This window comes from Micropterus salmoides, unplaced genomic scaffold (assembly GCF_014851395.1).
Source record: "Micropterus salmoides isolate LMB-PRFRI ecotype aquatic unplaced genomic scaffold, ASM1485139v1 Ms_hic_scaffold_3, whole genome shotgun sequence".
NCBI classification, from domain to species: Eukaryota; Metazoa; Chordata; class Actinopteri; order Centrarchiformes; family Centrarchidae; genus Micropterus; species Micropterus salmoides.
In genome coordinates, this window is record NW_024042261.1 from 30,568,658 (window position 1) to 30,582,771 (window position 14,114).

Below are 14,114 nucleotides of genomic sequence, written 5' to 3' on the forward strand. Positions count from 1 at the left end.
CCCACTGCTCTTCTCCCTCTACACCAACGACTGAACCTCAAGAGACCCATCTGTCAAACTCCTGAAGTTTGCTGAAGACAAGTCATCGGCCTCATACGGGACAGTGATGAGTCAGCCTACAGACGGGAGGTTGATCAGCTGGCTCTCTGGCCAGAACAACCTGGAGCTTAATACGCTCAAAACTGTGGAGATGATTGTGGATTTCAGTGGAGGTAATGTCGTGTAAAAAGACTTGGGCCAGATAAGAAAGCTTGAACTTTTACCAACATTTTTATTATCAACAAAAACAGACACCAATTAGAATGCAAAAGTTCCACCGGAGTGTGTTAGAGATTGGTGCAAAATAGAGCCCCATTCTGTTACCAGAACAGAGACCCGAGTCGACATGAAAACCATGTAACAACTGACTTTCACCTCCTTTTATAGCTCTGTTTCTTGGCTTCACATCATCTCTTGGCTCTCTTTCCTACTGCACCTGAATCTGGGAAAGTCCAAGATTTTCATGTGCCTAAGCATTTGGTGGAAAGTCCCTGACTGCCTACTCCTCCTCTCTGTGTCTTTTGCATGCCCCCCGCTTGATCATGCCATTTCTTCCATAACCTGACTTTTGTGGAATAAACTGGTGTGTTTGTGCTCTGTGCTAGAAACAGGACATTCTTACTGTGATGGACTATATTGATATTGACAATTTCACAAAATCTGCTTCTACATTTTCCTTTGCAGGTGTTTTTGATGCTGCTTTGCTATCCCACTGTGCTTGCTCACTCACACACACACACACACACACACACACACGTGCTACTGCTGAGCCTGGGCAGTTAGATACAGAAAGGAGCACACACACTCAGAACAATAGAGTTTTAACACTGTGATCCTACCTTTACACTATAAAATAACACTTTTAATGATGACAATGTAGACCACCATCGCTCTAGTAATTAATGATAACAATTTAGGCTATAATTCTCCAAAATAATTCACAACAGAGGAGCCAGTTTCTATTTTCCATATAACTCTTTTAACCCTGATTGTACACTGCACTATAAGTTTTATTATACACTGTAAAAAAATAAAGGGAACACTATAATAACACATCCTAGATCTGAATGAATGAAATAATCACATTAAATACTCCTTTCTTTACATAGTTGAATGTGCTGACAACAAAATCACACAAAAATTATCAATGGAAATCAAATTTATCAACCCATGGAGGTCTGGATTTGGAGTCACACTCAAAATCAAAGTGGAAAACCACACTACAGGCCGATCCGACTTTGATGTAATGTCCTTAAAACAAGTCAAAATGAGGCTCAGTAGTGTGTGTGGCCTCCACACCTGTATGACCTCCCTACAACGCCTGGGCATGCTCCTGATGAGGTGGCGGATGGTCTCCTGAGGGATCTCCTCCCAGATCTGGACTAAAGCATCCGCCAACTCCTGGACAGTCTGTGGTGCAACGTGGTGTTGGTGGATGGAGCGAGACATGATGTCCCAGATGTGCTCAATTGGATTCAGGTCTGGGGAACGGGCGGGCCAGTCCATAGCATCAATGCCTTCCTCTTGCAGGAACTGCTGACACACTCCAGCCACATGAGGTCTAGCATTGTCTTGCATTAGGAGGAACCCAGGGCCAACCGCACCAGCATATGGTCTCACAAGTGGTCTGAGGATCTCATTTCAGTACCTAATGGCAGTCAGGCTACCTCTGGCAAGCACATGGGCTGTGCGGCCCCCCAAAGAAATGCCACCCCACACATTACTGACCCACCGCCAAACCGGTCATGCTGGAGGATGTTGCGGGCAGCAGAACGTTCTCCATGGCGTCTCCAGACTCTGTCAAATGTGCTCAGTGTGAACCTGCTTTCATCTGTGAAGAGCACAGGGCGCCAGTGGTGAATTTGCCAATCTTGGTGTTCTCTGGCAAATGCCAAACATCCTGCACGGTGTTGGGCTGTAAGCACAACCCCCACCTGTGGACGTCGGGCCCTCATACCACCCTCATGGAGTCTGTTTCTGACCGTTTGAGCAGACACATGCACATTTGTGGCCTACTGGAGGTCATTTTGCAGGGCTCTGGCAGTGCTCCTCCTGCTCCTTCTTGCATAAAGGCCGAGGTAGTGGTCCTGCTGCTGGGTTGTTGCCCTCCTACGGCCTCCTCCACGTTTCTTGATGTACTGGCCTGTCTCCTGGTAGCGCCTCCGTGCTCTGGACACTACGCTGACAAACAGCAAACCTTCTTGCCACAGCTCGCATTGATGTGCCATCCTGGATGAGCTGCACTACCTGAGCCACTTGTGTGGGTTGTATACTCCGTCTCATGCTACCACTAGAGTGAAAGCACCGCCAGCATTCAAAAGTGACCAAAACATCAGCCAGGAAGCATAGGAACTGAGAAGTGGTCTGTGGTCACCACCTGCAGAACCACTCCTTTATTGGGGGTGTCTTGCTAATTGCCTATAATTTCCACCTGTTGTCTATTCCATTTGCACAATAGCATGTGAAATTGATTGTCAATCAGTGTTGCTTCCTAAGTGGACAGTTTGATTTCACAGGAGTGTGATTGACTTGGAGTTACATTGTGTTGTTTAAGTGTTCCCTTTATTTTTTTGAGCAGTGTATATTAATGTGTATTTTTTCAATTTCCCTATGTTGCTTTTAAATTTTTTTATATTTCCCTGTTGCTTTTATGTTTTATGTAAAAGCACTTTGAATTACCTTGTTGTTGAAATGTGCTATACAAATAAACTTTGCCTTGCCTTGCCTTGCCTTGCCTTCAGGTTTCTGGGGTCCACTATATCCTAGGACCTAAAGTGGGAACCCAACACAGACACCATCATCAAGAAGGCCCAGCAGAGAATGTACTTCCTGCCCCATCTCAGGAAGGTCAACCTGGCCAAGGAGCTGCTGATCCACTTCTACACAGCCATCATCCAGTCTGTCCTATGCATGTCCATCACTGTCTGTTTTGGATCTGCCACCAAAAAGGACAGGAGCAAACTACAACGGACAGTCAGGACTGCAAAAAAAAGATCATCGGTGCCAACCTGCCCTCCATTCAGGACGTAGTATCTCTGTCTCTAATCAGCCACCTGCTTACTGGTTACCACTTACAATTATTCATCATTCTCTATTTCAGAGCTGTTCATCCTGTTAATATTGTCATATTGTATATTGTATATACTGTATACCAAATCCACCTACCTCAAGTACATAACACCTGCACATAATACTTATTTATTTCAGCATCCTTTGCACCATGCTCCATCGCAATGTGTACATTTATGCATGTATGTGTATGTGCACATGCATATCTCATCCACCTCTGACATGTACATAATAATAATGGTAATAAGAATTTACTCCTGCATCCTTTGCACTTTGCTTATTGCACTACTGTCTCAATCTGTCTATATTGAGAAACATGCAATTTTTCACCTTGTCTGAAGTGTGTGCAAAGTTTGGTCAAATATGCAATTTATTTGCAAAAAAAAAAGAAAATGTATGGCCACTGTAATGGCAGTTGATAAGGTGGTCTGTGAATTTATGGTCTCCAAGGGATATATTTTATTCTTTCTTCATACCAGAGATGATGGGGGTCTACTGAACACACATTTAACCTATGTGATATTATTAATGTGAGGCTGCTGTAAGAGGTTAATCCTCTGTTGTCACCCAGATGGAAATGGTTTTGTACACGATACAAAAGGCAACTATACTGAACAAAATTATAAACGCAACACTTTTGTTTTTGCCTCCATACATCATGAACTGAACTCAAAGATCTAAGACTCTCTCTATGTACACAAAAGGCCTATTTCTCTCAAATATTGTTCACAAATCTGTCAAAATCTGTGTGAGCATTTCTCCTTTGCTGAGATAATCCATCCACCTCACAGGTGTGGCATATCAAGATTCTGATGAGACAGCATGGGTACTCCACGGGTGTGCCTTAGGCTGCCACAATAATAGGCCACTCAAAATTGTGGAGGGTCCAGAAACCAGTCAGTATCTGCTGTGACCACCATTTGCTTCACTCAGTGCAACACCATGCAGATGAGCTTCCCTGAGACGGTTCCTGACAGTTTGGGCAGAAAGTCTTTGGTTATACAAACCAATAGTTGCAGCAGCTGTCCGGGTGTCTGGGCTCAGACGATCTTGGAGGTGAAGATGCTGGATGTGGAAGTCCTGGGCTGGTGTGATTACACATGGTTTGCGGTTGTGAGGCTGGCTGGATGTACTGCCAAATTCTCTGAAACGCCTTTGGAGATGGCTTATGGTAGAGAAATGAACATTCAGTTCATGGGCAACAGCTCTGGTGGACATTATTTTGGCAAAGGAGAAATGCTCACTAACACTGATTTTGACAGATTTGTGAACAATATTTGAGAGAAATAGGCCTTTTGTGTACATAGAGAAAGTCTTATATCTTTGAGTTCAGCTCAAGATGAATGGGGGCAAAAACAAAAGTGTTGCCTTTATAATTTTGTTGTGTTCAGTTTTAAACTGCATTGTGTCATACATGTTATGTATGTCAGTTTTTCTGCACTGCACTCTTGTGTAATATCACTGGTTATCCATCCATCCATCCATCCATCGTCAACCGCTTATCCTGTGTACAGGGTCACGGCGGGGCTGGAGCCAATCCCAACTTACATCGGGCGAAAGGCGGGGTACACCCTGGACAGGTCATCACTGGTTATCCTTGTGCTTAAATATCAATAAGAGGCAGAGTGTTTTACATCTTAGAGCACAGTTCAATTCAACTCCAGCTGAGAATAGGACATCAGATTGCCAGAGGTAAGATATCAGAGGCACAGCTGAATCATTCCATAGCACTTAATCTAAGATTGTTTGTTCATAGGTATAATATTTATGTTTTTGTGTTTTTTTTCAGTTGGAAATTAATTCTTCATCAGTTGGCAAGAATTTCAGCAACAATAAAAACAACATCATAGTGCAGTACTGCACAATTATGTACACAAATGCGTCTTCTGCACTTTTGCTAACATTGACAACACTGGGCTTATCTGATGCATATATTTACCCAGCATTTCTGTTTGGGACTTTAACATATCTGTTAATTATGTTTTTCAACCTTTTGGTATTAATAACGATTGCGTGGAGTAAAAAGCTACACAAGCCCATGTTTATCCTGCTGTTCAATTTGCCCATTAGCGACATGGTTGGTGCTACAGCTTTTTTTCCACAGCTTGTTTTCAGCATTGTGACACAGAACAGACTGATATCCTATCCTGCATGTATTACTCAGGCTTTTTTGATTCATGTTTACGGTACAGGAAACTTGCTGATCTTGAGTGCCATGGCATATGACAGATATATTGCGATATGTTTTCCTTTGAAGTATAATGCCATCATGACTCAACATAAATTAGTTAGGATTATTATGATAATATGGTTTATAAATCTCTCATTGATGGTCACATTGATTTCGTTGCTTGAACGGTTAAAAAATTGCAGGACAAATATAGTAGATTTATACTGTAACAATCCATCATTATTGAAACTGGCCTGTGAGGACACCGAAGTGAACAACTACTATGGACTGTTCACTATAGTCTTACTCCAAGGCGGATCACTGTTAATAATAGTGTTCACATATGCACAGATTCTGCGTACATGTGTCATGACTAATCAGACTGATGCCCGGCGAAAAGCCATTCAGACATGTGGCTCACATTTAGTGGTTTTCTTAATTCTTCAAATCAATACTATGGTTACACTAATTTCTCATCGCTTTGAGAGTGTGTCCCCTTTTCTGAGAAGGGCTCTTGGTGTGTCAGTTTTAGTTTTCCCTCCTTTTTTGGACCCAATAATATATGGACTGAAAACTGCAGAACTCAAGCAGAGCATAAAAATGCTCCTAATAAGAAATGTATGTTCATCGAGGCTGTAACACAGTTTTCACTTTTGGCTTCCCTATGAAATATTGGCAACTTCCTAATCCAGTATAAGTGAACCCTTTAAGCAAAATATTTGTCATGTATTCTTTCAGTATCGAGAATAAATACAACAAGTTACATGTTTCTTCATCTGATGATTACATGTTGTTTGAATCTGTAAATTATCTTGTTAAAAAATGAAAAGAAAATCACATGAGACAGCTGAGGACCTATCGCTTCCTGAGTAATTTAATAAATAATTAGAAATATGATGAACAATTATGATAAAGATATGAACACAAGCAATCCTGCAAATAAAGGAAAGTTACAGCAGTTGCACATGCATCCATATTTGAATTTCCATCTCTCCATCTGCTTATCCCGCTTATGCAGGGTCATGAGGGGTGGGGGGGCATCAGGCAAAATGTGGGGTACACTCTGGACAGGTCAGCAGTCCATCACAGGGCACACCCATATTTGAATTAAAAAAATATTATACACATATTTACATTCTGCTCTATATATTGTCCTTAACATTTGAACAAAAGCAAATTAAATAAAATCTTTTTATCATGTCTATGCTCTGTTCATTTCCTAATGAATAAAATCATTTTAGTGACAAATGAGGAAATTTTGTTGTATAACGTGATTTGATATTTCCTAATACTGTATGTGCTCAATAAGAGGAATAATCAATGATCAAATGAAACACTGAGATTTGCAATATGTATGTATGTCCCTTTCCCATGTCCTTAACAATGGAATAACAGTAAATTCAGTAGCAAATTATTATTTCAGTAGTTGAGAACACTGATTTAAAGAAAAAAACAATATATAGAAGATACATTCTATAACTATACAAACAATCCTTTATTTGAAATCGTCCTCTTATTCTTTTGGCAAACCAAACACAAAGTGCACAAATCACAAAGGTGATAGATGGAAAATGTTTTCAAAGAAGGAAGACAATTGTTTTTATATAAAGGCATATGAAATATGAAGATATGAACAAAAGCATTGCTGTAAAGAAAGGATAGTTACAGCAGTTGCACATGCATACATATTTGAATTGAAAAATAGAAAATATACTGCATATATATTTACATTCTGCTCTGTATAAACTTTATAATGTTATGCCATTGTGTCTGAAGATATTTTGCGAATTCTTATATGTGGACTAGCTATTGATGTGGAATTGAAAAGTATTTTCCTTTACAATGGATATGATGTGGAAATTACCAAAACATGCTAGTTTACGATGAAATAAAAGGAAATTAAATGAAATATTTTAGTATGTGCCTATGCTGTGTGAAACATCTGTAATTTCCTAATGAATAAAATCAATTTAATGACAAATGTGGAAAATAATTTATATGACAAGTGATTTGACATTTTCCAATACTGTTTGTGCACTATAAGAGGAATAACTGATGATGAAATTACACACTGAGATTTGCTATATGTGCATCCCTTTCCCATGTCCTTAACAATGGAATGAAAGTCAATTCAGTGGAAAATTATTATTTCACTATATGAGGATACTGGTTTGAAGAGCAAACAAATAGATATAGGAAACTTTGTATAACTATATAAACAATTCTTTATTTGAAATCCTTATCTAATTCAATTTGTCAACAGCAAATACTTTAAGCTAAGTTGTGTGGTGAAGTGTACAAATCACAAAGGTGATTGATGGAAAATGTATTCAGTGAGGGAAGACAACTGTTTCTAAATAAAAGTCATTGGCGGCCTTAGCTATGTTTCACTTGTTTAAGTTGAAACGTGCCCTGCGCTCCAAAGGAGGGAGGAACGTAGTAAGAGCATTGTGGTATATATATATATATATAATATACCACAATGCTCTTACTACAATATACCGAATCATTGAATCCCATGTACCAATCACTTCCATGGCCACAGGTGTATAAAATCAAGCGCATCGGCATGCAGACTTCTTCTACAAACTTTTGTAAAAAGAATGGGGCGCACACACCAGCTCAGTGAATTCAAGCGTGGTACCGTGTTAGGTTGCCACCTGTGCAATAAGTCCATTTGTGAAATTTCCTCACTACTAAATATTCCTCAGTTGACTGTTGGTAGAGCCTGACCGATTTATCGTTTTGCAAATATTATCAGCCGATATAAGCTCCTTGCGGATATATCTGTATCTGCATTTATAACAGCCGATATACGACTATTTAAAAGAGAAACAGTCGGATCCTTCCCTCATCTCATGAGTGTTGCATAGTTTGTCCACCATAGGGTGCTCTGCAGCTCCTCTGTTAACAACACAGCAGCACCACTGAACAAAACATCCGCTGACCGCAGTCTACTGGAGCCACGAAGAGTAGCTGCTGGTAGCTCTTGGTGAGTCATTTGTCACGTCAATTACATAACCTAATAATAAAAATAGCCCTCGTCACTTCTCCTCTTACCAAACTATACTTCATATCCCTCCCATTATTCACTTCCCTCTCCAGGCTCACAGCAATGTGTTTAATGTTACGGTAATGATAGGCGAGTGGTGGTTACGCTAACGTTACTGACAAACGTGAATGTAGAATTATTTCTGAAACAGTTCTAGCGAATGGTCCTCTTATTTTTATTTTTCTAATTTATTACTTCTAAATATTCTTAATCATCACTTACAGCAGTTGACGCTGCCTGTTGCTAAATTAGCCACAAAGCTGACTAATGCCACATTTATCAGTAGAGGAGCGCTAACTTTAATGAGCGGTTAAACTACATTGTTTAACGTATTCTAAATACAGTCCCTTCCAAAAATATTAGGGTACCCAGTATTAGATATTTGGGTTTAAGATCAAAAGATGAGTATAAGACAAGAGTTCAGAATTTCAGCTCTCATTTCGTGGTATTCACATCTAGATGTGTTTTAACCCACCCATTTTTCAAATGAGCGAAACTATTGGAACATGTGACTGACAGATGTTTCTTGTTGCCCAGGTGTTGCCTTTTAGGTTGATTGTCCAAACATTAAATAGCTCTGCATGACTAGTCTAAGTTTTCATTCTTGGTTCAGACCTATAAAGATTGCATTTCCTGTTAAAGAGGATACACCAAAATGAAGACCAGAGAGCTGTCTATGGGAGAAAAGCAAGCCATTGTCAAGCTGAGAAAAGAAGGAAAATTGACCAGAGCCATTGGACAAACATTGGGCAAAGCAAGCACAACAATTTGGAATGTCCTGAAAAAGAAAGACACTACCGGTGTACTGAGCAACAGACGTCGAACAGGTCGGCCAAGGAAAACAACAGTAATTGATGACTGAAATATCGTGAGCTGTGAAGAAAACCCCGAAAACATCAGTAAGTGACATCCCCAACAACCTCCACAGTGCAGGGGTGAAAGTATCACAGTCCACTGTTCGAAGAAGTCTCAGAGAGCAGAAATATAGAGGCCGCACCACAAGATGCACACCATTCATCAGCAGTAAGAATTGGAAGGCCAGATTGAAATTTGCTAAGAAGTACAGAGATGAGCCGCAAAAGCTCTGGACCACAGAAGCTTTGGCTAGAATTAACAGTGCTGTTAAAGGGATAAACTAGGGCTGTGTTCGAGGGGCTAAACTAGGGCTAAACTGCTGTCTCAGAAGGTGTCTAACAGGACAGCGAGGCATCGAGTGCTGTTCGAAACTTCTCGAACGATCTCTTCCTGTCTCCTGAGATGCCTTCAAGCTGCCCCAGTAGCGGTCAGTTTTGAAGGCAGCATCAATGATGACTTAATGCTGACTATTACCCATAAAGCAGCGCGTCTGTGGCCGCGGAGCTTTCGAAAACTGGTCAACATGGTGGACAAACGAGCCGAATTTGTACACAAATATATGTTTTTAAAGGTTTTTGGTAGTTTTCTCGCTTCGATTTTTGAAAATCTAGCGAGAACTAAACACTGAACTATCATATTAGCCCGTGACTGTAACCAACCAAGTTTGTTCAGTATGATTTCTGAGGTGTCTGTTAGCCATTTGGCTTTTCAATAGCTAGTTAGCTTATGCTACGGCTAGCGTCAGAAGAGACGCAAGACGGCGTGCTGACGTCACACGTTGCCGTAAGTGCTGCCCTAGAAGGCTGTCCGAAACTAATGTAAACAGAGCTGCCTTCACTTGAAAGTGATGCCTTCTGAGGCAGCTGCCTAATACGGTATCGAGGCAGCGAGGCAACTGCCTTCCGTTTCGAACACAGCCTAGATGTGAATACACTACATAGTAGAAAGTAGTAATTGTGGCAGATTATATGTAAGGTAATAACAATTTCATGACAAAATATACATTTTATAATACAATATTTCCGCACCACATGTTTTTCTCTACTGTTCATATATTTTATATTATGCTATTTGTGTTTTTAATCTGTTTTAAATGTACATAACTTCTGCTTTTACTGTAGTGTCTTTGAGTGTCCTGAAAAGACATAAAATATAGAAATAAAATATATTATTATTATATATATATATATATAGTTTTTTGCCTATTCAGGAGAGCCCTGTTTACCATTAATATTATAGCAGTGACATTAGATTTGATATATGGTATTATTATTATTATTAGTAGTAGTATATTGGTATTTTGTTTATAGTTTGTGTTTTACTGGCCCCCACACTACATACACTATTTAATTTAATGTTCAGTAGTAATAGTACTCCATAATTTATAACAAATCAGATATTTGTAAAATGTTTTGTGTAGTTTTATACATTTGACTCTTATTTATCAAAACTTTAACATATTTTGTTGTACTTTTGTGTTAGTGCTATTTATAACAATAAAAAAGTTTATTTTATAGTGCATTATGTCATGGTATCTTGGTATGGTATCAACATAACAAATATTAGGTATAATCTTTGTTTATGTTATGCATTTCTTAAAATAAGGAGGAAAAAGAATATTGGCCCATATATCGGCATATTGGATTTTATAATCCTCGAATATCGAATTCAGCATCAGACTTAAAAATCCCATATCGGTCAGGCTCTAGTTGGTAGTACAGACCTCCAAATGTTGCGTGGCCTTCGGATTAGCTCCAGAACAGTGCGTAGAGAGCTTCATAGAATGGGTCTTTATGGCCGAGCAGCTGCATCCAAGCCTTACATCACCAAGTGCAGTGCAAAGCGTCGGATGCAGCAGTGTATAGCAAATCACGCTTTTCTGTCTGGCAATCCGATGGACAACTCTGGGTTTGGCAGTTGCCAGGAGAACAGTACTTGCCTGACTGCATTGTGCCAAGTGTGAAGATTTGGGGGATTATGGTGTGGGGTTGTTTTCAGGGGGTTAGGCTTGGCCCATTAGTTCAAGTAAAAGGAACAGTTAATGCTTCAGCATACCAAAACATTTTGTACAATTTCATGCTCCTAACTTTGTGGAAACAGTTTTTGGGATGGCCCCTTCCCGTTCCAAAATGACTGCGCAGCATTGCACAAAGCAAGGTCCATAAAGACAAGGATGAGTGAGTTTGGTGTGGAGAATTTAACTGGCCTGCACAGAGTCCTGATCCCCGATAGAACACCGTTGGGATGAATTAGAGCCGAGACTGCTAGGCCAGGCCTTCTCGTCCAGCATCAGTGCCTGACCTCACAAATATACTTCTAGAAAAACGGTCAAATTCCCATGATCACACTCCTAAACCTTGTGGACAGCCTTCCCAAGAGAAGAGCTGAAGCTGCAAAGGGTGGGCCAACTCCATATTAAACCCTACAAATAAAGAATGGGATGTCATTAACCTTCATCTGCATGTAAAGGCAGGCGTCCAAAAGCTTTTGGCAATTTAATCAACTAAATTTGATTTTAGTGAAGAAAAAAACATCTTAACAACGATAATCTGATGAGTATAGGCGCCCATCCATCCATCGCCAACTGCTTATCCTGCGTACAGGGTCGTGGGGGAGTGGATGAGAAAGGCACCCTTGACAGGTCCATCGCAGCGCCACACATAGACAACCAACTACTCACGCTCACACCTAAGGACAATTTAGGGTCACCAATCAACCTAGTCTGCATGTCTTTGGACGGTGTGAGGAAGCACCCGGAGAGAACCCATGCAGACCCCGGGGCAACCGGGGTTTGAACCCACAACCTTCTTGCTGTGAGGCGACAGCATGCCGCCGCCCACAGTCTCACATTGTGTATAAACTGGAGTGAGACAATCAGCTCCCTAAACAGCTTTTTGTTCCGCCATTTACAATACGGAACTATTGTCATTATCATATTTTCCCATCTAAGGCTATTGCTAGTGGGTTAGAGGCGAAGCAGGATGTAGTCAGCTCGTCACGGTACCTTCCAGTACCACAAGCACAAAACACACCTGCCCTGAGCAATAATAAACAGTCCCCAGAGTGCACTGCGCATTTTCTTGTGCAGCGAACATATCTACCTCTCCCTCACTGAATGTACTGCAAGTCTGAGCAAGCAGGTCGGGGCAGGGCTGGACTGGTAATCTGGCATACCGGGCACATGCTCGGTGGGCCGACGCACCTTTGGGGCCGATGCACATTTGGGGCCGGTGTAATGTAAATTATTTATATAACTAATATATAATAACGGCCCATAAAGCGTGGACAGTTGTGGCTGGCCCAATCACATCTCTTACTAGCCCCCACCCCCTCTGCTCTCTGTTTTTTTGCGTAACGAGCCACACAGCCAAAAAATCATTCTTCAGAAGGAGGCCGCCAAACGCCAAATTTTTGAAAGTATTTGTTAACCAAAAAATAATAATAAGCTACTGATTACTGCATTATATTTTTTTATATTTTTACATTGTGAATTGTCACCTGCCACCTGAATTTTGTGCTTCCCTTTATAAAAATGAAGACATTACATTTATTAATTTAGCTGACGCTTTTATCCAAAGCCATTTACAATTGCTATTTATGTCAGAGGTTGCACGCCTCTGGAGTAACCAAAGCCATGCGTCTTATCCATGGCGCCATCACCACCCCACCACAAATTGGTGCAGACAATGTCTTCAGAATGCAGGAAATTTAGTTTTTAATGCTCAAACTCTTCTCAGGGAGGACACCTAGACCCCCCTATTCAATATTTCAACTGTAAATATTTTTTATAAATAGTAGGTGTATTAAAATATATTCTTGTCTTGTAGTCATGGACACCAATCTTGTGCAATGTCACGTCTCAATATTTCATTACACCCTTAATCTGACCCCCTAAATGGAACGATGGTATATTAGTGAGGGGTGCCAATTTGCCAGGGCCAATTTTTTGTCCTAGTCCAGCCCTGGGTCGGGGTGGAGGCACTAGTCCCCCAACACGATGTCCGCTCTTTTTATACATCGAATTTCACTGATGTAAATTTTTACTAAATGCTGAATTGTATTTCGTCTATCACTGAAATATTTGAGTTTTAGGTGTTTTAAAGCTGCTGTTGGCTTGTAATAGGAGTAATTTGGTGTAACCGTTCCTGCTGTTCATTAGTTATGGTTTCCACCTTTCATGTACGTCTGGACATGATACATGTGCCACAGAAATTTTGTACGTCTCGGTAAAACCTTTACTGAGGGCTGCTCTGTAGGGGATGCTGCCGAGCCATTTTGCCACACCCATTTGTGAGACCCATTAAACACATAATTTTACATTTTTGTCTGACGTGTGTGCAACGTTTTGTGATTTATTGCAGAAAAAGAAATTCACTTTTAATGGGGTTCTTGCATGTTTCATGTTTGGGCCCTCATAAAATGTATGGCCACTGTGATGGAAGTCGATTAGGTGCTCTGTGACTTTATGGTTGCCAGGGAATATATTTTTTTCTTTCTTCATACCAGAGATGATGTGTGTCTACTAAACACACATTTAACCCATGTTTGATACTATTAATGTGAGACTGCTGTAAGAGGTTAATCCTCTGTTGTCACCCAGATGGTTATGATTTCGTACACAATACAAAAGGCTACTAAACTGCATTGCATCATAGATGTTATGTACGTCAGCTTTTCTGCATTGTACTTATGTGTAATATAATTGATTACCCTTGTGCTTAAATGCCAGCAGAGAGAAAGTGTTTCAGTAGTTCAACTCGAGCTGAGAATAGGACATCAGATTGCCAGAGGTAAGATATCAGAGGCAGAGCTGAATTATTCCATAGCGCTTAATCTTAGATTGTTTGTTCATTGGTATAATATTGATGTTTTTGGTTTGTTTTTTCAGGTGAAAAGTGATTCTTCGTCAGTAGGCAATAATTGGCAATT

General features: G+C 40.4%; 1 protein-coding gene across 1 annotated transcript; it reads left to right on the forward strand.

Annotated features, from left to right (window-relative positions):
- Nucleotides 1-4,975: 4,975 nt before the first annotated feature.
- LOC119883546 (olfactory receptor 52B2-like) lies at nucleotides 4,976-5,965 on the forward strand. The gene has a single exon (XM_038694249.1). The coding sequence runs from the start codon at nucleotides 4,976-4,978 to the stop codon at nucleotides 5,915-5,917; it is 942 nt and encodes a 313-aa protein (XP_038550177.1). The 3' UTR covers nucleotides 5,918-5,965.
- The last annotated feature ends 8,149 nt before the right edge of the window (nucleotides 5,966-14,114 follow it).

Excerpts from the sequence above, each read along its gene's own strand:
- LOC119883546 (XM_038694249.1), top strand. The coding sequence starts at position 4,976 with ATGTACACAAATGCGTCTTCTGCACTTTTGCTAACATTGACAACACTG.